This window comes from Dasypus novemcinctus, chromosome 17 (assembly GCF_030445035.2).
Source record: "Dasypus novemcinctus isolate mDasNov1 chromosome 17, mDasNov1.1.hap2, whole genome shotgun sequence".
Lineage (NCBI taxonomy): Eukaryota > Metazoa > Chordata > Mammalia > Cingulata > Dasypodidae > Dasypus > Dasypus novemcinctus.
The window spans coordinates 31,597,741-31,619,776 of record NC_080689.1 but is presented as its reverse complement, the minus strand read 5'-3'; the positions used below and the strand labels follow the sequence as shown (position 1 = coordinate 31,619,776).

The 22,036-nt window shown below is 35.8% G+C and overlaps 1 protein-coding gene across 4 annotated transcripts in view; it reads left to right on the top strand.

Moving 5' to 3' along the window:
• THADA (THADA armadillo repeat containing) overlaps positions 1–22,036 on the top strand; it is a 383,919-nt gene that overhangs the window by 91,177 nt on the left and 270,706 nt on the right. For all 4 annotated transcript variants that reach the window (XM_012524133.3, XM_058278477.2, XM_071208795.1 and 1 more), the window contains exons 23-25: positions 267–399; positions 10,138–10,251; positions 14,812–14,934. In XM_012524133.3, coding sequence (XP_012379587.1) covers positions 267–399; positions 10,138–10,251; positions 14,812–14,934 — 370 coding nt within the window. The remainder of the gene's footprint in view (positions 1–266; positions 400–10,137; positions 10,252–14,811; positions 14,935–22,036) is intronic.

Below are 22,036 nucleotides of genomic sequence, written 5' to 3'. Positions count from 1 at the left end.
GCAGGAAAACAATTTTCAGACAAGATAAGTAATGGTGACACTTGCTTTTATTTATGGAACCAATAATTGCTTCAAATCCTGAGACCCATAAGAAAGAAGAAAATAGAGAAAAATAGAAAATAAGATATTTATATATTTTTCACTTCCCTCCACCCCCAAATATAAGGATTTTTATTTTTTTCTAATTGTTAATGTATATCAATAGTTTGTACCTTTACCTTTTGGTATCTGATAATTCCAAATGTTTGCTTAAATATGCCTCATAGGTGTCCTAATGTGAGTCTTCAAAAGCTGCTGGAACAGTGGTTATGGAATGTTTTAGAGGAAATTAAATGCAGTGATCCTTCTTCTAAACTCTGTGCTACAAGGCGTAGTGCTGGAATTCCTTTCTACATACAGGTATTTGTCTATAGAACCATAACTGTTTGTTTATTTACTTCTTTGTTTCTTTTGATAATAGTATTTCCTAATCTCCTTGACATGTGAGTGAACATCTTACGGGGCATTTCTTTCTTTTCAGTATCATTGTATTTGTGGCTTTGTTTTAATATGTGGACAGTGTGTTCTTGTGACATACCTGTTCTTGGAACAAACCCTCTAAGAGGTCAATCTAGTAATATGAACAGAGAGTGGTATAGATTTTCACCTGTGTATTAAGTAGGCAGACATCACTGTGGCACATTTTCAGGCAAGATTGTCTTGTATTCTCCCATTGGTCGCTTCTAGGAAATGCACATGTTGCTTTTTTTTTTTTAATTAGAAAAAATCAGTCTTCCAGTGTTAATGAATTCATGTGAATCCTTCTGTAAAATAATCATAATCTAAATTGCAGTTAACAGTTACTATTAATAGTTATTACTACACATATAGTATCTTATTATATCTTCCTGGAAGCCTGTGATACAGGTACTGTTGGGGATTGAATCATGTCTCCCAAAAAAGGCATATTCAGGTCCCAACTCCTAGTGCTCTGTGTGTGAATCCACCATTTGTAAATAGGACCTTTTATGATGTTATTAGTTGAGGTGTGCCCAAACTGAATAGGGTAGACCTTAATCCAATATGGCTGAAGTTCTTACAAGCAAAGGAAATTGGACACAGAAGGGAAGGACATGGGGAGGAGCCAGAAGATGGAAGTCAGTGGAACTCAGAAGAGAAATAAGACACTGCCATGTGCGTTGCCATATGACGAAAAAGCCAAGGAATCACCAAGTTTGTCAGGCAGCAAGAATGTATATAGACTCCTGGAGGAAGCAAGACTTCTAGCCTCTGAATCTGTGAACCAATAAATTCCTGTTTTTTCTCCTTTTGCTTTTTTTTTATTGTTTTGTTGCTTTTGTTAAATTCCTGTTTTTGAGCAAACCCATTGTTTGATCTTTGTTTTAGCAACTGGGAAACTAAAACAGCTACTGTAGATTACCTTTTTATTGTTAGATGAGTATAGGTTTATTGTAGATGAATGGTCTGGGGCTTAGGAAAGTTAAATGGCATAATAAAAGCAAAAGTAGTGCAGAGCTAAGCCTTGAGCCCAGGCACACTGATTTCCTATCCTTTCTGCATTCAAGAATGTGCGTATGAGTGCATTTTCCTATTTAACACAAAAGCATGTGATGTAAACTGTTTTGCCCCTTGCTTTTTCCATTTGACATTACACCTTAAAGATTGCTCCATATTAGTACACCCAGATTGTTAGGAAAATATTTTATTTCCACAATATAGAAATTAAGTGGTCTCACCTTCATGAACCTGAGGAATAAAAATGAAAGTCCTCATAGTACTAAATCAGATTGTATGCTGAAGGTTTCTGTTTAATATTCCTTAAGATAAGATCCAGGAATGGGAAGGCGTAATAAAATCAATGAAAATAAATGAACCGAAGTCTCTAGTTTGTAGTGCCCCCATATTTTTCCCTTCCCTTTTTTATTCCTTTCACAAATACCCAAAGTTCCTTCTTGTTTTTTTTTTTCTTAAGAGAAGTTGTAGATTTATAGAAAATCATGCAGAAAATAGTTTCCATGTACTTCCCTCATACATACAGTTTTCCCTATTAAGACTTTGCATTAGTGTGATTCCTTTGTTAACAAATGATGAAATAAAATTATTAACTATAGGTCATAGTTTACATTAGCTTCATTGTTTGCATTTTATAGGCCTGTGGGTTTTTTTTTTTCATTCTAATAACTTATATACAACATAAAATTTCCACTTTAACCACATTCAAATATATAATTCAGTGGTGTTAATTACATTCACAATGTTGTGCTACCATCACTGTTATCCATTACTGAAACTTTTTGCATTACCCCAAACAGAAACTCTGTACCAATTAAGCATTAACTTTCCATTCCTTGCACCTGCCACAGCCCCTGGTAACCTGCATTCTGGTTTCTGACTTTATGAATTTGCTTATTCTGATTATTTCGTATCAGGAAGATTGTATAATATTTATCCTTTTATGTCTAGTTTATTTCGCTTTAACCTGATGTCTTCTATCTTTTCTTTTTTTCTGATGTCTTCTAGGCTTATTCATCTGGTCATGTATCAGAACTTCATATCTTTATATGACTAATAATATTCCATTGTATGAATATACCATATTTTGTTAATCTGTCCATCTGTTGATGGACCTTGGGTTGCTTCCACCTCTTGGCCATTGTGAATAATTCTATTGTAAACATCAATGTGCAAATATCTGTTTGAGTCCCTGCTTTTCTTTCTTTTGGTTATATACCTAGAAATGGGATTGCAAGGTCATTTGGTGATTCCATGTTTAACTTTCTGAGGAAACACTAAACTATTTTTCACAATGGCTGTATCATTTTAAGTTCTCATCAGTGATAAACAAGTGTTCCTATTTCTCCACATCCTCTCTAGCTTGTATTATTATTATTATTTAAAATAATCATATTTTAGTGTGTGTAAAATGATACATCATTGTGCTTTTGATTTACATTTCCCTAATGGCTAATGATGTTGAGCATCTTTTGTGTATTCTTGGCCAATTGTGTATCTTTCTTGGAGACCTGTCTATTCTAGTCTTTTGCCCATGTTTTAGTTGGGTTGTTTATCTTTTTGTTGTTGAGTTGTAGATTTGAAAAAATAAATATATTCTGGATATATGGTTTCCAAATATTTCTCTCATTGTTTTGGTTGTCGAAGTCTCTTGAAGCCCAAAACTTTTAAATTTTGACAAAGTCCCTTTTATCTATATTTTCCTTTGTTGTTATTGTGTTTGGTGTAAAGTGTAAGTATTTGTGACTTAAAGGTGCTTTCATGTGTTTTTTTCTAGAAGTTTTATGATTTTGTTGGTCCATTTTGAGTTAATATTTTTATATGTTGTGAGGTAGGGATCCCCCATCTTTCTTATGCATATGGATGTCCAATTTCTCAGAAACATTGGTTGAAGAGACTATTCCTTCCCCATTGAGGACACTTGGCACCTTTGTCAAAAATCAGTTGACCTTAGGTGTGAGAGTTTAATTTTGAACTCTTATTTGATTCTATTGGTGTACATACCTATCCTGTGCCAGTGCTATGCTATTTTGATTACTGTAGCTTTGTAAGAAGTTTTAAAATTGGGATGTGTGACTCCTCCAATATCATTCTTCCTTTAAAGATGTTTTAGGTTATTCGGGGTCACTTATCCCCCATTTCAATTTGATGATAGTCTTTTCCATTTCTGCAAAGTAGGCTGTTGCAATTTTGATAGGGATTGTGTTGAATCCGTAAGTTACACTGGGTAGAATTGACATCTTAACAATATTTAATATTTAGTTTTACTATCCATGAACAGAGTCCTTTGGTTAAAATTATTTCTAGATATTTTAACTTAGTTGCTATTATAAATGGAATTTTTTTCTTCATTTCCTCCTCACATTGCTTATTACCAGTGTATAAAAACACTACCTATTTTTACATGTTGATCTTGTATCCTGTCACTTTGCTGAATTTCTTTATTAACTCTAGTAGCTTTGTTGTAGATTTTTTAGACTTTCTATATAGAGGATCATGTTATCTTCAAATAGTGAAAAGTTTACTTCTTTCTTTCCAGTTTGGTTGCCTTTTATTTATTTATTTATTTTGCTAACTCCTCTGGCTAGACCTTTCAGCACAGTGTTGAATAACAGTGGTGACAGTGGACATCCTTGTCTTCTTCCACATTTAGAGGGAAATCTTTCAGTCTTCTTAACATTGAGTATGTTCTTTGTGGGTTTTTCATATATGCCTTAATCATGTTGAAGAAGTTTTCTTCTAGTCCTATTTTTCTAAGTATTTTTATCAAGAAAGGATGTTGGATTTTTTCAAATGGCTTTTCTGCATCATTGAGATGATCATGTATATTTCCCCCCTTTGTTTTATTAATGTGGTATATTACATTGATTGATATTCTTATATTGATCCACCCTTGCATACTGGGGATAAAACTCACTTGATCATGTGATATAATTCTTTTAAGGTGTTTTTGGATTTGATTTCCAATTATTTGTTGAGTATTTTTGCATATATATTCATAAGAGAAATAGTTTCAATGATTTTCTTGTAGTATCTTTATCTGGTTTTGGTATCAGAGTAATGTTGACCTCAAAGAATGAGTTAAATAGTAGTCCTTTCTCTTCAATTATTTTGGAAGAATTTGAGCAGGAGTGGCATTAATTCTCTTGGAATGTTTGGTAGGATTCACCTGTGAAGCTATCTGGTTCTGGGGTTTTCTTCACTGGCAGTCAATTTTTTTACTTGTAATTGATCTGTAGAAATCTTCTGTTTCTTCTAAAGTCAGTGTAGGTTATTTGTGTATTTCTAAGAATTTGTCAGTTTCACTGGGTTGTCTAATTTGTTGGCATACAGTTGTTCATAGTGTCCCCTATAATCCTTTTTTATATCTGTGGTGTCAATAGTAATGTTTCCCTCTTATTTATGATTTTATTTATTTGTATCCTCTCTTTCTCTTTGTCATTCTAGCTATGGGTTTTAAATTTTATTAATCTTTCTAAAGAACCAGCTTTTGGTTTTATTAATGCTCTCTATTTTTCTTTTTCTTTTATTCATTTCTGCTCTAATCTTTGTTGTTTCTTTCCTTCTGCTTGCTTTAGGTTTACTTTATTCTATTTCTAGTTCCTCCAAATGTACAGTTAGGTCTTTGATTTTAGCTCTTTTTTTCTTTTGTTAATGTAAGGATATAAGGATATAAATTTCTGTTTGAGCACTGCCTTCACTGCATTCCATAAGTTAAAAAAAAATTTTTTTTAAACTTATTGAAGTATCTCACTTACACATAAACATACATAAACAATAAGAGTATAGTAATAGTTGTGAACTTAGAAAACAAACATACATAGCATCATACAGGACTCTCATAAATCATCCTACCACCAATACCTTGCATTGTTGTTAAACATTTTAAACTAATGATTAAAGAGCATTGTCAAAATACTAACCAAAGTATTTCCCTCCAACCTACCCTATTATTATTTTATATCATTTATATATGAACATACATAAATAGTAAGTATATAGTAAAAGTTGTGGACTTACAAAACAAACATGCATTACATCATATAGAGGTCCCATACATCAGCCTTCCACCAACACCTTGTATTGTCGTGAGATATTTGTTACAGATTAGGAAAGAATATTGTCAAAATCTTACTATCAATTACAGTTCCTATCTCCCATTTGGTGTATTCTCCCCCCAACCCACCCTATTATTAATTTTAAATATTTTTTATAACAGAAGTTGTAAACTTATAAAACAATCATTCACATGTGCAGAATTCCTAAAGATTATCCATCTACCAAAACACCACACTGTGGTGGAACATTTGTCACAGATAAAATAATATCATCTGATTGTTACCAGGTCCATAGTGTACATTTGGTACATATTCTCCATATTGCCCCATTATCAACATAGTACATCTTTGGCATAGATGCAAACATATTACATTACTACTGCTAACCACAGTCCATAGGTCACCCCAGTTGTATTTTTACCATGCTTCTCCACATTCCCACCTCTCTGCAGTTGTGATATACATTTGCTCTAGCTCACAAAGGACATTCTTGCATCTGTACCATCGACCACAGTTGTCATCTACCTCTTGGTTTACTGTACTATTCAGTTCCTACACGATTCTGCAGCATTCTGTCAATTGGCATTTGCATCCCTAGACTATCATTTTCAGCCACATCCCTGTTTAAAAACTAGCTGTTACTCACTATTTGTTACCATCCACTCTATATATTTCCACACTTTTAGATTAAAGCTATTTAAAACTTCTACATACATTAAACATTAGTACATCTCAGTCCTCCTCTTATCTCCTTTAAGAATTCACCACCCACCACCAAGGTTTAAAGATATTTTCCTATAATTCCTTCTAGAAGCTTTATGGTTCTTGTTTTTATATTTAGGTTTTTGATCCATTTTGAGTTAAGATTTGGACAAGGTGTGAGATAGGGGTCCTCTTTCCTTCCTTTGGCTATGGATATCCAGTTCTTTCAGCACCATTTGTTGAAAGGACTGTTCTGCCCAAGCTGTATGGGTTTGACAGGCTAGCAGAAATCACTTGACCAAACATGTGAGGGTCTGTTTCTGAACCATAAATTTGGTTCCATTGGTCAGTGTGTCTGCCTTTATGCTAGTACCATGCTGTTTTTACCTCTATAGCTAGGTAATATAATTTAAAGTCTGGAGATGAGAGTTTGCTTTTTCTTTTTAAGATGTTTCTGGCTATTCAGGACCCCTTACCCTCTCAAATAAATTTGATTCAATTTTTTAAGAAAATGTGAAATTTTGATTGGGATTACATTGAATCTGTATATTAATTTGAGTAGAATTGACGTCTTTATATTTAGTCTTCCAATCCATGAGTGTGGAATGTTCTTCCAGTTATTTAGGCCTTTTTTTTATTTCTTTGAACATTGAGTTGCAGTTTTCTGAATATAAGAAATTTATTCTTATTTGAGTTTTATCTGTCATATTTTATTTTCCCCATTCTTTTGACACTTTTGGTTACTTTTATTGATATAATCTTCATTTGTAGACTCTCTTCCAGGTCTTTCTCTCCTGTCTTTTCTTTTCAGTCTCTAGCACATCCTTTAGCATTTCCTGAAAATCTGGTCTCTGGTCACACCTTAGGGTTGTACCTTAGCCAGCCAAGTCCACCAATCAGTAGCCAAAATCAGTGGCCAACTGTCTCCTCCCCTGGTTTTGGGAGATGGAGTTTCCAATTCCAGCCACATAATAGTTCCTAGGGCTGCTTGCACTGTCAAAGTAGGACAATCACTGGCCTCCGCGCCTAGCCAGTAATTTACCAGAGAGACTATAGCAGGTCTCCCCAACTTCCTCCCTTCCAGATGTGGAGCTGGGGCTTAGGCTAGAGCTGCAATCTGATCTGGATAGAAAGAAGCCAGTCCCTAACAGCACTGTGATTTTCTTATTTTTTTTTTTAAGATTTATTTTATTTATTTCTTTCCCCTTCTTCCCCATTGTCTGCTTTCTGTGTCTCTTCGCTGTGTGTTCTTCTGCATCCACTTGTGCATTATCTGGAGGAACTGGGAAACTCTGTCCCTTTTGTTGTGTCATCTTGCTGTGTCAGCTCTCTATGTGTGCGGCGCCACTCCTGGGTGGGCTGTGCTTTTTTTCACACAGGGCAGCTCTCCCTGCGGGGCGCACTCCTTGCACGTGGGGCACCCCTATGCGGGGGTGCCCCTGTGTGGCATGGCACTCCTTGGACACAGCAGCACTGCGCGTGGGCCAGCTTGCTACATGGGTCAGGAAGCCCTGGGGATCAAACCCTGAACCCTCCATATGGTACATGGATGCTGTATCAGTTGAGCCACGTCCACTTCCAGCACTGTGATTTTCACCCCACTTCTGTTCATGCCAGGTGCAGTTAAGATGGCTTCCACTGGCCTCTTTCTGATTTGGACAGGCTCAAACTTTAGCTTTTCTCAGGATGATACTTTAGCCCACTGAATTTACTCATCAGTAGCTCAAGTTAGTGCCCAACCATATCTTCCTTCCCCGTTTTTGGAAAGTGGAGCTTGCAAATCCAGCGCGGAATAGGTCCCCAAGGCAGCTTTTGCCTCCAGTGGTGGATGGGCACCGGCCTCTGTGGTGTGGAGCACTCTATTTACAAATCTTCTCTGAAGACAGGCAGTCTCCTCATTGCAGTCCTTCAAGAATGTGGCAGGATGCTCTTCTGGTCTCCTGGAGCTCCCTAACAGGTGCTTCAGCTAGTTCCACATAGCTCTGGGTGTTTACTAACTGCCCTGTAGTAGGAGATGACTCTAGGAACTCCTTACTCCGCCACCATCTAGCTCGTTGTCCATCCCATAAGTTTTGATATGTTGTATTCTTATTTTCATTCATCTCAAGATATTTATAAATTTTCCTTCTAATTTCTTCTTTGACTGAGTGTTATTTATCTTCCATATATTGTCAGTTTTCTAGTCCTCTGCCTGTTACTGATTTCCAGCTTCATTTCATTTTGATCAGAGATGATGCTTTGTATAATTTCAATCTTTTTAAATTTATTAAGGCTTGTTTTGTGACCTGACATGTGGTCTATCCTGTAGAATGATCCATGTGCAATTGAGGAGCATGTATATCCTGCTATTGCGGTACAATGTTCTCTATATGCCTGTTGGATCTAGTTGATTTTTCATATTATTCAGGTTCTCTGTTTCCTTATTGATCTTCTGTCTAGATGTTCTATCTATTGATGGGAGTGGGGTATTTTAGTCTCCAATTGTTATTGTAGAGGTGTCTGTTTCTCCCTTCAGTCTTTTCAGTGTGTTCACCTTATGTGTTTTGGAGCATCGTGGTTAGGTGCGTAAATACTTATGCTTGTTATTCTTGGTGGATTGTCCCTTTTATTAATATATAGTGTCTTTCTTTGTCTCTTTTAACAGTGTTTGCCCTAAAGTTTACTTTGACTAATATTAGTATAGCTACTCCAGCTCTTTTTTATTTACTATTTGCATGGAATATCTTTTTCCATTCTTTCAGTATCACCCTATTTGTGTCTTTGGGCCTGAGGTGAGTCTCTTGCCAATCTCTCTATTTTGATTGTGGAGTTTAATCCATTAATGCTTGGTGTTATTACTGTAAAGGCAGCCCTTACTTCAGCCATATGTAGTCCTTTGGTTTTTATGCCATATATATATATATATTTTTTTTTCTTTTCTTTTCACCAGAGCTTTGTAATCATTACCACAATCTAAATATAGAACATTACCCCCAAAGAAATTTATACCATTAGCAATCCATCACCATTCCCCTTATCTCTGCTAAGCCTAGCCCTGGGTACCCACCAATCTATTTTTTGTCTCTATGGATTTGCCTATCTGGGCATTTCATATAAATGGAATCATATAATATGTGCTCTTCTGTGACTGGCTCCTTTTACTTAGCATAATGTTTTCAAGGTTCAGCAGTGTTGTAGCATACTTGACTATTTCAGTCCTTTCTACTGCCTCCAATGGTTTTGGTATTGTTTTTTATTTTTCATTTTAATTGGATAATGGCAAAATGCTAGACCCAAAGTAAGTAGGCTGCTTCTTGAAAACTCAAATACAGGATTGTTTTGGAATTCATAGTATACTTTTGTCCGGTGGAGTTTTAAATGTTACAATTTGATTGTCTTTCTAGGTATAGGCTCTCAGTGAAAGAGAATTAAATAATTGATCAATTTCCAGAGAATTTCAAAGTTCTGACAAGAAATTTAATCCAGATGGGTTTTATTTGTTTTTTAAGAAAAGATAATTTTCTTGGTCCATAAATTTGTTATTAACACTGATTCACTTTATTGTATGAGACCGTCCACCCATTTATGGTTCTTAAGGAGTTTCCAGCAAGAGCCATTACTTAAACTCTTGGAATTATATAATTAATAAACAAACAATCTGGAAGTAGCCCTAGAGACCATATGATTTCACCTTCACCATCTAATTTTACAGATGAAGAATCTGAGGGACGGATCTGTTAAATTATTTGCCTAAGCCTACTTTGTTTGCCTTATCACCACATCCTTACATAAATGGGTTTTTGCATTTTGGGATTGATTTGGGGAAGCAGCAAATTGGGTGTGTATAAAAGAAGAGCCCTGTTAATTTTGCTTTGTTTTTCCATAGGCGTTGTTAGCATCAGAATCAAAGAAAGGCAAAATGGATTTGTTGAAAATAACAATGAAAGAGTTAATCTCCTTGGCTAGGCCTACAGATGCCTCAAAGAGCACAGTCCCCCAGGTAATAATGGAAATTATTACGGTTTTATCTGCTGCCTATGTAAAAATTCATTTTCATGGAACTCCTGAAAATAGGACAGACCTTTGAAGGTTGTTGGAATTTTTTTATTATTGTTGTCTTTCCTGCCTACAAAGTAAAGTATTATTTTACTCACTTAAGAATTTCACATGTACTTCTTTGAGTCAGTACACATTTTATAACTAAGCAGTTGAATCTTTCCTTGAAATGAGTATGTAACTTTTGGTATATTAACATTTTAAGTTTAGAGAATATTTTGTTCCTTTTAGTACTACCTGCAAGCATGAAGTAGGGTTAAGCTCTCCTCACAGTTCCATTCCACTCCTAGATAGTAAATACCTGTCAAATACTTACAGTCTTGGCAACCTCAGTAAATGCTTCATTATAGGATCTTCCTACTCAAGTGTAGGAGTAGGTTAGGGAATAGTTTGAAAGCTGGAGTTTAGATTCCGCTACAAGTATATGTGATTTTATTTCAGAGACTATGGGAGGTGTTAAAGGGGAGCCTCTGGGCCAGAATGTGGGGTGGTGGGAAAGGATGTGGTTTATTAACATATGGGACGTGGTGGCTAGTGACTATAAGTTGTGAGATTCCTTTCTTTATTTCTTTATAATTTTAAACTAAAATTTTATAAGCATCTTTCAAAATGATCATTGTAAGACATTTTCCAATGAAATGTGAAAAATATAACTATTTTCCTAGAATATCACAAAAAATACTCTTTTTATTGGAACGTCTAAAAATATTGGGGTTTGGAGTTTTGGTTTTTTTTTAAGATTTATTTTATTTCTCTCCCCTTCCCCTCCGTTGTTTACTCTCTGTGTACATTTGCTGGGTGTTCTTCTGTGTCCGCTTGTATTATTAGGTGGCACTGGGAAACTGCTTCTTTTTTTGTTGCATCGTCTTGCTGCATCAGCTCTCTGTGTGTGCAATGCCACTCCTGGGCAGGCTGTGCTTTTTTCACGTGCGGCGGCTTTCCTTGCGAGGCGCACTCCTTCATTGTGAGGCACCCCTACGTGGGGACACCTCTGCGTGGCATGGCACTCTTTGTGCACAGCAACACTGTGCATGGGCCAGTTACCACACTGGTCAGGAGGCCCTGGGTATTGAACCCTGGACCCTTCATATGGTAGGTGGACGCTCTATCAGTTGAGCCACATCCGCTTCCCTGGGGTTTGGTTTTAAAGAGTACTGAATACTTAATTGCCTTATTCTGCTTCAAGCTGATGAATGGCATTCTAGTGATTATTTTTATTTAAACTAATGAAATTTAAAACTTATCTGACCATTCTTTGTTTTCCTTCCCCCTAGCATGATTCATTTCATGGTATGTCAGCATACAGAGATGCACACTGAATAATAATGAACAGCTATGAAACCAGTCCAGCACTAACCTGAGTTAGTCTCTATTATTCCCATGTATTTTTTAATACTCTTATTCCCTTATTTTACATAAATGGTATCATATGTGGCATCTTTGTATAGTTTTTTTCCCACCCCCAGTTCATTTTGACTTCTGAACAGTGTTCTGTTGTGTTATACTGCAATTCATACCTTTTTCTGTGAATTAGCATTTGGGTTGTTTCCTGTTTTCTTCTATTACAAACAATGCTAAAATGAGTATTCTTGTATATGTTTTCTTACATACATGTATGTGAGTTTCCCCAGGTTAGGTGCCTAAAAGTAGAATTTCTGGGTTATAGAGGATGAACATATTTAACTTTGATGTTGTCCCATTGTCACCAAAATGGTTGAACTAATTTACATTCCTTCTAACAGGGTATAAGAATTTCCATTGTTTACCAACACCTTGATATTGTCAGACTTAATAAAATTTTTGTCTTTTTTGCTTAATGTGAAATGGTGTCTCCTGGTTTTATTTTGCATTTCTTTATTTAGCTTTAACATATTTTCATGTTTGTTAGTGTTTTTGGATGACTTTTGTGAATTGCCTATTCAAAGATTTTCTCACTTTTATTTTGGTTGTTTGTGTTTTGTTTTTGCTTTGTAGAAAATAGGCTTTTGGTTGTTATGCTAAAAATAATTTCCTGGGAAGTGGACTTGGCCCAGTAGTTAGGGCGTCCGTCTACCACATGGGAGGTCCGCGGTTCAAACCCCGGGCCTCCTTGACCCATGTGGAGCTGGCCCACACGCAGTGCTGATATGCACAAGGAGTGCCGTGCCACACAGGGGTGCCCCTGTGTAGGGGAACCCCACACGCAAGGAGCGCGTCCTGGAAGGAGGGCCACCCAGTGCGAAACAAAGTTCAGCCTGCCCAGGAACGGCACCACACACACGGAGAGCTGAGGCAGCAAGATGACACAACAAAAAGAAACACAGATTCCTGTACCGCTGACAACAACAGAAGCGGACAAAGAGCATGCAGCAAATGGACACAGAGAACAGACAACCTGGGGGGGTGAGGAAGGGGAGAAAAATTAAAAAAAAAAATCTTTAAAAAACAAACAAAAAATTTCCTGCTATTAATATTTTATTTATTTTGGTTAATTTGTGTTACACAGGTGTTCTTCTAATCTACGGCTTCTCTTTTCATTTTGCCCATGATCTCTATTATTATACAGAAGTTTTAAATTTTAATAAAATGGAATGTGTCAGCTTTACCCTTTATGGTTTGTGCGTGTGTATCTCGTTTAAGAAATCCTTCCATACCTCAAGATCAGAAAAAAATTTTTTTATTCTAAAAATTTTAAGGTTTGACTTCTCACATTACTACCTTTAAATCACCTCTAATTTGTTTTGATTTCTGTGTAGAATAGGAAAGTAATTCATTATTTTCCATATGGAGAACTAAATTACAAGCATGAATTTTCAAAGTACATCCTTTTGTTCCTGATTTATAATATCTCTATTATGTACTATTTCTGTGTATCTTTGCATTGGTTTCATGAGCTCTATTTCATTGGTTGGTAGTCTATCCCTGGGCCCAAACTACTGTATTTATAATAAACTATTATATCTGGTTATGTAAATCTCTCTTTCTTCAGAATTACTATGACTGTATTTGTCTCTTTGCTTTCCAATATAACTTGTAGAATCAGCATTTTAAGTTAAAAAGTCCTTTTGGAACTTTGCTTGGAATTAATTTATAGATGTATTTGGGAAAAATGGCTTCTTTTTGATATTGAATCTTCCATTCTGTGAGCATGGCTTATTTCTCTATTTAGTCAGGTCTTCCTTAATGTCTTTCATTATTTTAAAAATTAATTTTTCATGAAAATTTTTGTTAGATTTATTTCTACAAATCTTATATTTTTTTCTTGCAGTTATAAATGGTATTTTTTAAAAGTATTTTGTGTATTGGTAGTCTGTAGGAATGCAATTGATTTTTTTTTTTATGTGAGATTAAAAAATTTTTGTTTTTACTTTGGCTTCAGACTCCCCCACCCACCACTACATTTTTCCCTATTATTAATACTTTTCATTTGTTACAACTGATGAAACATGAAGGGGAGAGAAATAAATAAATAAATCTAAAAAAAATATTGTATTAGTAACTGTAGTTCATAATTTACATTAGGGTTCATTGTGTTGTACAGGTCTGTGGTTTCTTCAGGCTTTTTTTCCTAGTAACAGATATCATAGTATTATTTTTGTTTTATTCCCTGCTGTATCTGCAGTCATATGTTCCTTTGCATTCATACTATGGTTTATTTGTGCCCTCTCTCTTATCTTCTTGGTTAGTATTGTCAGAGTTTGTTTCTTTTTTAAAGAATCTGCTTTTGGTTGATTATACTGCATAGTATAACTATGTAGTATTATACATAGCATTAACTACATAGTTATTATTTTTGTTTAATTACTTAATTATTTTTTTTTTGAGGTACTCAGGCTGGGGATTGAACCCTGGCCCTTGTGTATGAGAAGCCAAAGCTCAACAAAGCTCCCTTGAATTGTTTTTTTGTTTGTTTGCTGTTTTTTGTGTTTTTTTAGGAGGCATCAGAAACCAAACCCAAGACCTCCCATGTGGGAAGCAGGTGCTCAACTGCTTAAGTCACATTTGCTCCTCTCGATTATCTTTTGATGAGATTTAAGTCAGCATTACTCTTAGTTATATCTTTGCTATTTTTGAAATTTCTGCTCTACTTTGTGTGGTGGGTGTGGAGTGCTATTTTTTTTTTTTTAATTATTTCTAACTTAATTCCAGTGTAATCAGAGCATAATCTATAGGATATCAATTATTTTTTTTTGTTGAGACTGGACTAGGTTTGAAGTCATTTTTTAAGAAATGCTCCATGTGTGCTTGAAAAAAATGTGCTATTTCTGTTTCTTAGGTGCAGGATTCTACATTTCCATTGGATTAAGCTTTTTGTTGCAGTGTTCAAATCTTACTAACTTTTAAAAATTTGGCTTATCAATTATTGGGTTAGCTTTATTAAGATACACTATTTCATTTATAGATGGTTCTGTTTAATTCTTCTAGTTTTGTCAGTTTTTCTTTTGAGACTATGCTATTGGATATGTACAGGTTTATAGAGACCATATTTTTCAACCCACAACTAATACTGAACTTTTTGTTCTAGGTCCATGCCTTAAATATCCTAAGAGCCTTGTTTAGAGATACACGTCTGGGAGAAAACGTTATTCCATATGTTGCTGATGGAGCTAAGGCTGCAATTCTGGGCTTTACATCCCCAGTCTGGGCAGTAAGTGCTTTTGCCATTTATTTTCACTGACTTAAATATGCATCAAGGAGTTTCTGTAAGGGAAATACCCTTGGATCAAGCTACATTTTGACTCATGGTATCTCTTTAAAAATATTTATTTATTTTTGTTTATTTCTCTCTCCCCTCCTCTTGTTGTTTGTACTTGCTGTGTCTATTCATTGTGTGCACATCTTCTTTTTGGAGGCTCTGGAACTGAACCCAGGATCTCCCATGTGGGATAGAGGCACCTAAATGCTTGAACCTCCTCCTCTCCCTGCTTTGTTGTGTCTCTCATTGTGTTTTCCTCTATGTGTCTCTTCATTGCATTATCTTGTTGTGTCAGCTGGATGTGCCAGCCTGTCACGTCTTGCTTGTCCTCTTTAGGAGGCACCAGGAAATGAACCTGGGACCTCCCATTTGGTATGTGGGAGCTAAATTGTTGGAGTCACATCACCTTCCCGACTCATGGTATCTTATGATTTCATTTTATCTCTTGTTGGCTTATTAATCATAACTCTTTTCTTACTTTCATGGTTGCTTTAGGATTTATAGTATATTTCTTTAACTTACCATAGTCTATCCTCAAGTGATAAAGCACTTCATATAAAGCATAAGAACCTAATAATAGTATATTTCCATTTCTCCCCTCCCACCCTTTGTGCTATTATTGTCATACATTTTAGTTTTACATGTTATAAACCCATATTACATAGTTACTATTTTTGTTTAATCACTTAATTATCTTTTGATGAGATTTAAATAAATATTGCTTTTTAAAAAAATGTTATATATTTGCCCATGTATTGCTGTTGCAGTGGTATGTATACATCTATATTTTCTTCTGGTATCATTTTCCTTCTGATTAAAGACTTCCTTAAACATTTCCTGTAGTGTTGATATGCTGGTGATATATTATTTCATCTATTGTATGTCTGGAAAGTCTTTATTTCGCCTTTATTTTAATGATATTTTTGCTGTGTGTAGAATTCTAGATTGACAATAGTTTTCCTTTAGTACTTCATAGATGTTCCATTGCTTTCTTGCTTACATTGTTTCTGGTGAAACATCTGCTGTCATCCTTGTCTTTCTTTCTCTGAAGTAGCTTATCTTTTTTCCTCTGACTACTTTGGGATTTTCTCTTTTTCACTGGATTTTTAGCAATTTGATTATCATGCGTCCTGGTGTAATTTTCTTCATGTTTCTTGTGCGTGGAGTTTATTGGACTTCCTAGGCTTGTGGATTTATAGTTTGCATCAACTTTGGAACATTTTAGGGTATTAGTTCTTCAAATATTTTTTGTTCCTCCCCTCCTTTGGCAGCGCTAATTACATGTATATTAGGATACTTGAAATTTTCCTTCTCCCCTACTCCTCTCCTTTTCTCCTTCCACCTCCTCCTTTCTCCTTCATCTCTTCTTCTTCCCTGCATTTTTAAAATGGTTTCTATTAGTGTGTCTTAAACCTATCTACTTTTTTCTTTTGCCAGTCATGTGTTGTGAATCCCATCTGGTGTATTTTTCATCTCACACACTGTAGTTTCCATCTCTAAACTTCAATTTGTATCTTTTTTATATCTTCCATATCTTTATTTAACTTTATGATAGCTGTTTTCATGTTCTTATTTGCTAATTCTAACGTCTCTGCCAGTTTTTGGTGAGTCTTGATTGATTGACTTTCTCGTATTTTTTACTTCATTGCTTGTCTGGTAACTTTTGACTGGATGCCACGCATTGTGAATTCTTCCTTGTTAGGTGCTGGATATTTTTGTATTCCTGTAAATTTTCTTGAACTTTGTACTAAGATGTGATAAATTACTTGGCAATAGTCTGATCCTTTTGGGTTTAATTTTAAGATTTGTTAGGCCAGACCTGAGCAGTGTTTAATTCTAGGGATAATTATTCCACCGTACAGAGGCAAGATCCTTCTGTGTATTCTGCCCACTGTGGAGCATAAGATTTTGCATTCTGGCTTATGGGAACACACACTTCCCCAGCCCTGTGTGGGAGGGGCAGGTGCCTCTGAGCCTTTCAGGTGTTTTTTTCCCCCAGTGTCAGGTAAGTTTTCCTTGCATATATGTGCTGATCAGTACTTAGCTCAATTCTCAAAGTAGCCTGGAATTTCTCTTAATTCTGTGAGCTATGGCAATCATAGAGCTCACTTCATTTGTTTCCTGTCTTTCAGGCATCACTATCCTTCGTTACCTGATGCCCAGTGTCTTGTAAACTGTTGTTCAAATAGTTTGTCTGGTTTTTGGTTATTTCAGGTGGGAGAGTAAATCCACTCCCTCTTACTGCATCTTAGTTGGAAGCAGAACTTTGACGCAGTATTGTAATGTGTCTGATGAACTTTGCTTTTGAGAGTGCTAAAAATATACTCTATCAAAAACAAAAAAAAGAACACTCAATATATTAAAATGGAAGAGGTTAATTATTGAATCACTTTTTCATATGATTACTATCTGGAATCCTTGTGATTCTCATTAAAAGTTTTATTTATAAAAACTTAAAGATAGTGGGTAATACCCAGTACATTTGTTGGTTTAAGAGACTAAACTTTGAAGTCTCATGATACCTAAAAGAAATGCTATGATTTTATTGTTCTCGCATCATTGTGTCTCCTGGAATAAAGGAGTTCTAGCCTGTGGTTTGTAGGTACTTGAAGTGTGGCTTAAAAAATCTGTTAAAGTGAGGGAAGAAAAGAAACTAGATCACATATATTACCTACAGAGTGAGTGTGTACTAGAAAGGCAGGCTTTCCAGTTAGGGAGCTGCTCAGACCATTTCATACCTCTATGGTGAGCCTCTTATGAAGAGTCATTATATTGTAGCGATAGCCAAGGCACAGACTTCCAGTGTGAAGAGGAATCCTCAATGTTGCCAACTCCTGCCAGGAAAATTGTGCATCTTCCTGTAAGAGATACAAGCTTTTGAAATTCTGTCTGGGAGTGTTGTGTAACTGTTCTTGAGGATACAGTGTTTGCCTTTTGCATTTACAGGAAACAGAGCAATACCTGTGTACTATCAGTAGAGTCCCAGAGGTAGGAATGTGACTTGGCCATCAGGAAAACTAGAGATCATAAAACTGATTGCCAGAAATATTAGTACTGTTTTCTTCAAGCTATTAATTCAAAGTGGACAAAGACATATTTTCTTTGGAAGGGGTTTGAGAGAGTGAAACCTGATGATTTGTCCAACTTTTTAACAAAACTGGAAGTATCAGAAATGGGTATGTTGGTATGACTTTTTTTTTAATCTTTCTTGAGAATGTAGAAATTTTGAAAATACAGAAAAATTCAAAAGAAACAGAAAAATCACCTGTTAAACCACCATACAGATAGAATTATTAGCATCTGATGCTTTTCTTCTTTTTCTGCTGCATGGGTTTAAATGTTATATAGTACCCATAGGCACACATAAGTATAAATTATAAATGTTATATTTTTATTTCTTGAGATTCTTCCTTTTTAATACTGGTTATGAAGAAATATTTTTGTTTTTATTCAGTTTGTTTACTAGAAAGACACAAATACCATAGCTGTAATTACTCATATTGTGACTTTGATATATTGATTTTTATGTATCTTCCTTTTAAAAACTTGATTTAAGATAGACCAAGATTTTAAACCTGCTTCATCAACAGATGTGAAAAAGTCTTCATTTTACAAAACAATTCACTACAGCATTACCTGTTGAAGTTATTTAAATGATGATTTTTCCTTAGTGTGTGTAAAATAGGTTTGATTTACAGAAACTTGATTTGCACACATCTTATTAGGAATGTATCCTGTGCCTAAAGTTGGCCATGTCTGTACTTTTGACTTACTTGCTTTTCCTCTTGATAAGGAAGGAGAATAACACAAATAAAACAGTTTTAATTTTAATTATGCAGTAAGGGAACTTTTTCAGAAAGCATTTTTGTATGTGTGTAATTTTTTTAAAAACAGATTCCTCTCCTTTTTGTATTGAGACCATACACATCTCTTGAATCTGTGTCGTCTATTAGGTGTTTTTGTAATACAGGGACATGCATTGTTTTAAACATGTAAATGATTAACTTCATTCAACTCATGAATGTTGAAGGTACACTTACTATATTGCATGCAATATAGTAAGTACTGGGAATGCAAAGATAAGACAATTGTAATGATGGCTAGCTTATGAAATAGTTTCCATGTGCTTGGCATCATTTACATAGATTATCTCATTTAATATTCAGAACAACTGTACAAGGTAGGTGCTATTGCAGTCTATTTGTAGATAAGGAAAAGGTTTAGAGAGGTTAAATAACTTTGTGTAAGGATACACAACTATTATCTGTCCATCTCCAGGTTCCATGCCAGTATAAAGAAAAATTTGGGTGTTATGTGAATACAGAGAAGGGGTAGGGGTATCTTACCTACCCCTTGTAAGGTTTTAGCCTTGTACGGTTTTAGCCCCGTTTCCTTAGAAAATGGTGCTGGAGTTAATGCTTAGGTGCTAAGGTTTTATTGTGTGGTGTAAATGCAAAGCAAGAAGAATGAAGGGAAATGCTCCCTGGAAGAGACGCATAGAAAGAGGAAAGGCATTATCAAACTGGCCTTAGCTTTGCAGGAAAATTGAGCTGGTTGTCTGGTCACCTAATACAGCTTGTAGCCAGGCTATGTGAAACTACCACCTTTTGAAACAGTCCCATCTCCGATACTATCATTTACTGGTAAAGTTCACCATTTGGGGCATTAACTCAACCTGGGCAGGTGTTGGGAACTGTTGAAGGAGCTAGATACTATGCCCTGTGGTGCAGCATCTCATCTGTGTCTGGAAATTGTCTGGTGGAACCAGAGCCTCCATGTGTCTGATTGGGACAGACTAGGGCTTTGAAAATGTGGCAGCCACTGCTATTAAGAAACCCTCATTAGAAAGTATTACAGGGAGTGATGGGATCTAATTTATGTGTTTAAAAGTGGAGAATAGACTGTAACGTAATAAGAGGAAAGCAGTAAGACCAGTCAGGAAGCTATAATTATAGTTCTGCCAAGAGGTGGTGGTGGCTTGGAATAGAGAAATATTAGTAAAGATGGTAAAGAGTGATAATTCTTGTCCATATACTTTGGAGATGAAGCTAGTTTAGTTAAAAATTAGATAATAGAAAATAATATATAGATACGTATATAACATGTTCTCTTTCTGATGTATGGAAGCTGAGTATTTTCCAGGTAGTTTTCATTTTGAAATATCATTCTTTTCCCCCTCTGTTCAGTGACTATGGGATATCTAATTTCCTTCCTTGCATCCTCATTGTAGGGCTGATATTGCTCAGCCTGCCAGCTTACCTCATTGGGTATACCATGTTAGGGTTGTATTAGTCAAACAAACAGCTGCTGATGCAAAGTACCAGAAATCCGTTGGCTTTTATAAAGGGTATTTATTTGGGGTAGATGCTTACAGTTACAAGGCCCTGAAGAGTCCAGTTCAAGGTTATTTCCTTACCAAACTCTGTTGCCATGTGTTGAAGGAAGATGGTAGCAATCTCTCCTTGTCTCTCCTTCCTTCTTCCTGTTTAGTCTCTGTGGGCACAGCTTCTTCCAGTGTCAGCTGTAAGCTGGCATAGGACATGTCTCTTAGGTCTTCTCAGCTGCTCTAGTCTTTTCACAAGGTCAGCTGTAAACTATCAGACAGATGGCTCATTCCCCGCCCCCACCCCACCCTGATCCAGGATCAAAACTGACAAAGTTCTTCCTCTTTTCTTCGTCTGTATCATCTGTGTCTTCTTGATGTAAGTGTCCATTTATATAACCCACCAAGGGGGTGGGGACTCAACCCTGGGTTATACCCTTCTGACATGGTCAGTTCCAAGGCCCTGAATTGATTTAATTAAGTAAACTTAAAACCTTTGAATTTAAATCAATCAAAGGGTATCATACCCAGAAACATACCCATAAACAGACCAGTTTACAAACATAATCTATATCTCTTTTTGGAATTCATAAATAATATCAAACTGCCACAAGGGTCTTTCTAAAACCCACACTATGTATATATTTCCATCTGAGTATGTCTTTAACTTGCTGTCCACGGGCCAACCCTGGTTCACAGCATGCAATGGGTTTCAGGAAAAATGTGGGAAAAAGACCTTTTCAGATCTTCCCAGTAGAGCTGCCATATTTACTCTGTGAATCTGTTGACACCAACATGTCTAGGGTCTCTGTGGATAACTGTGCAGATTGTTCTCTAACATGGGTGCCAGGCTGTGTTCTGGGCACTAAGCTATTTACATTGGCATGGAGCTTCATTCACTCAGAGGAAGAGGCACTTTTTTTCTAATTTGTGCAAAGGTGCTGTATGGACTAATGGCCACTCTGTTCTTTCTCTCTACTTCTCATGGGAGAGGGGTCTTAGTGTTTTGGAAGTGGGTCAGCATGAAGTCCAGAACAAAGCTGGCCCTCCTTCTTAATCACAGATCAGAAATCCCAGCATAGTTTTCCTGGACTACAAATGAGTAACTTGTGACCTAAAGTTTTAATGGACTTTTTCAAAGCAAATTAGTACCTGAATCTCATTTTGTTTTTTCAGAAAATCTTTCTTCTGCTAGTAATGGGTGCCACGTACAAAAGAAGACTTTTTAAGTGTCATAAATGGATCCCATCTGTCTATTAGGGGTGTGTTTACGGTAATCATACCCCATGGTCAACAATTATAAACAACATGAAAGAGAAATACTAGCAAAGTACAAGGAAGTTAAGCCAGCTAGGGCTGTGTACACTACAGCTTGTTATTTAGTTGAAGAAGGAAATGCTTTTGTATCCCAGAACTGTTTAGCACTATGACTGCACACAGTAGGCAGTCCATTCATACCTTTTGTCAAAGGAGCATTTATGTAATATAAGAAAAGATAGTATGTCTTATCTATATCCACATATTTAAAGCTTTATAGGTAATGTAGTCTTGAAAAACCAAATTATCTTTTCATTAACTTTTCAACATCTTAAACTGGTCCATATGGGAACTCTTTCACGCCAGAAAGAAAAGAAAACGTGTGTATGTGTATGGATATGGATATGTATATAATATGTATTATAAATACTTAGTTTGTAGCTGAATACCTAGTCCCTATCCACCATATGTTGG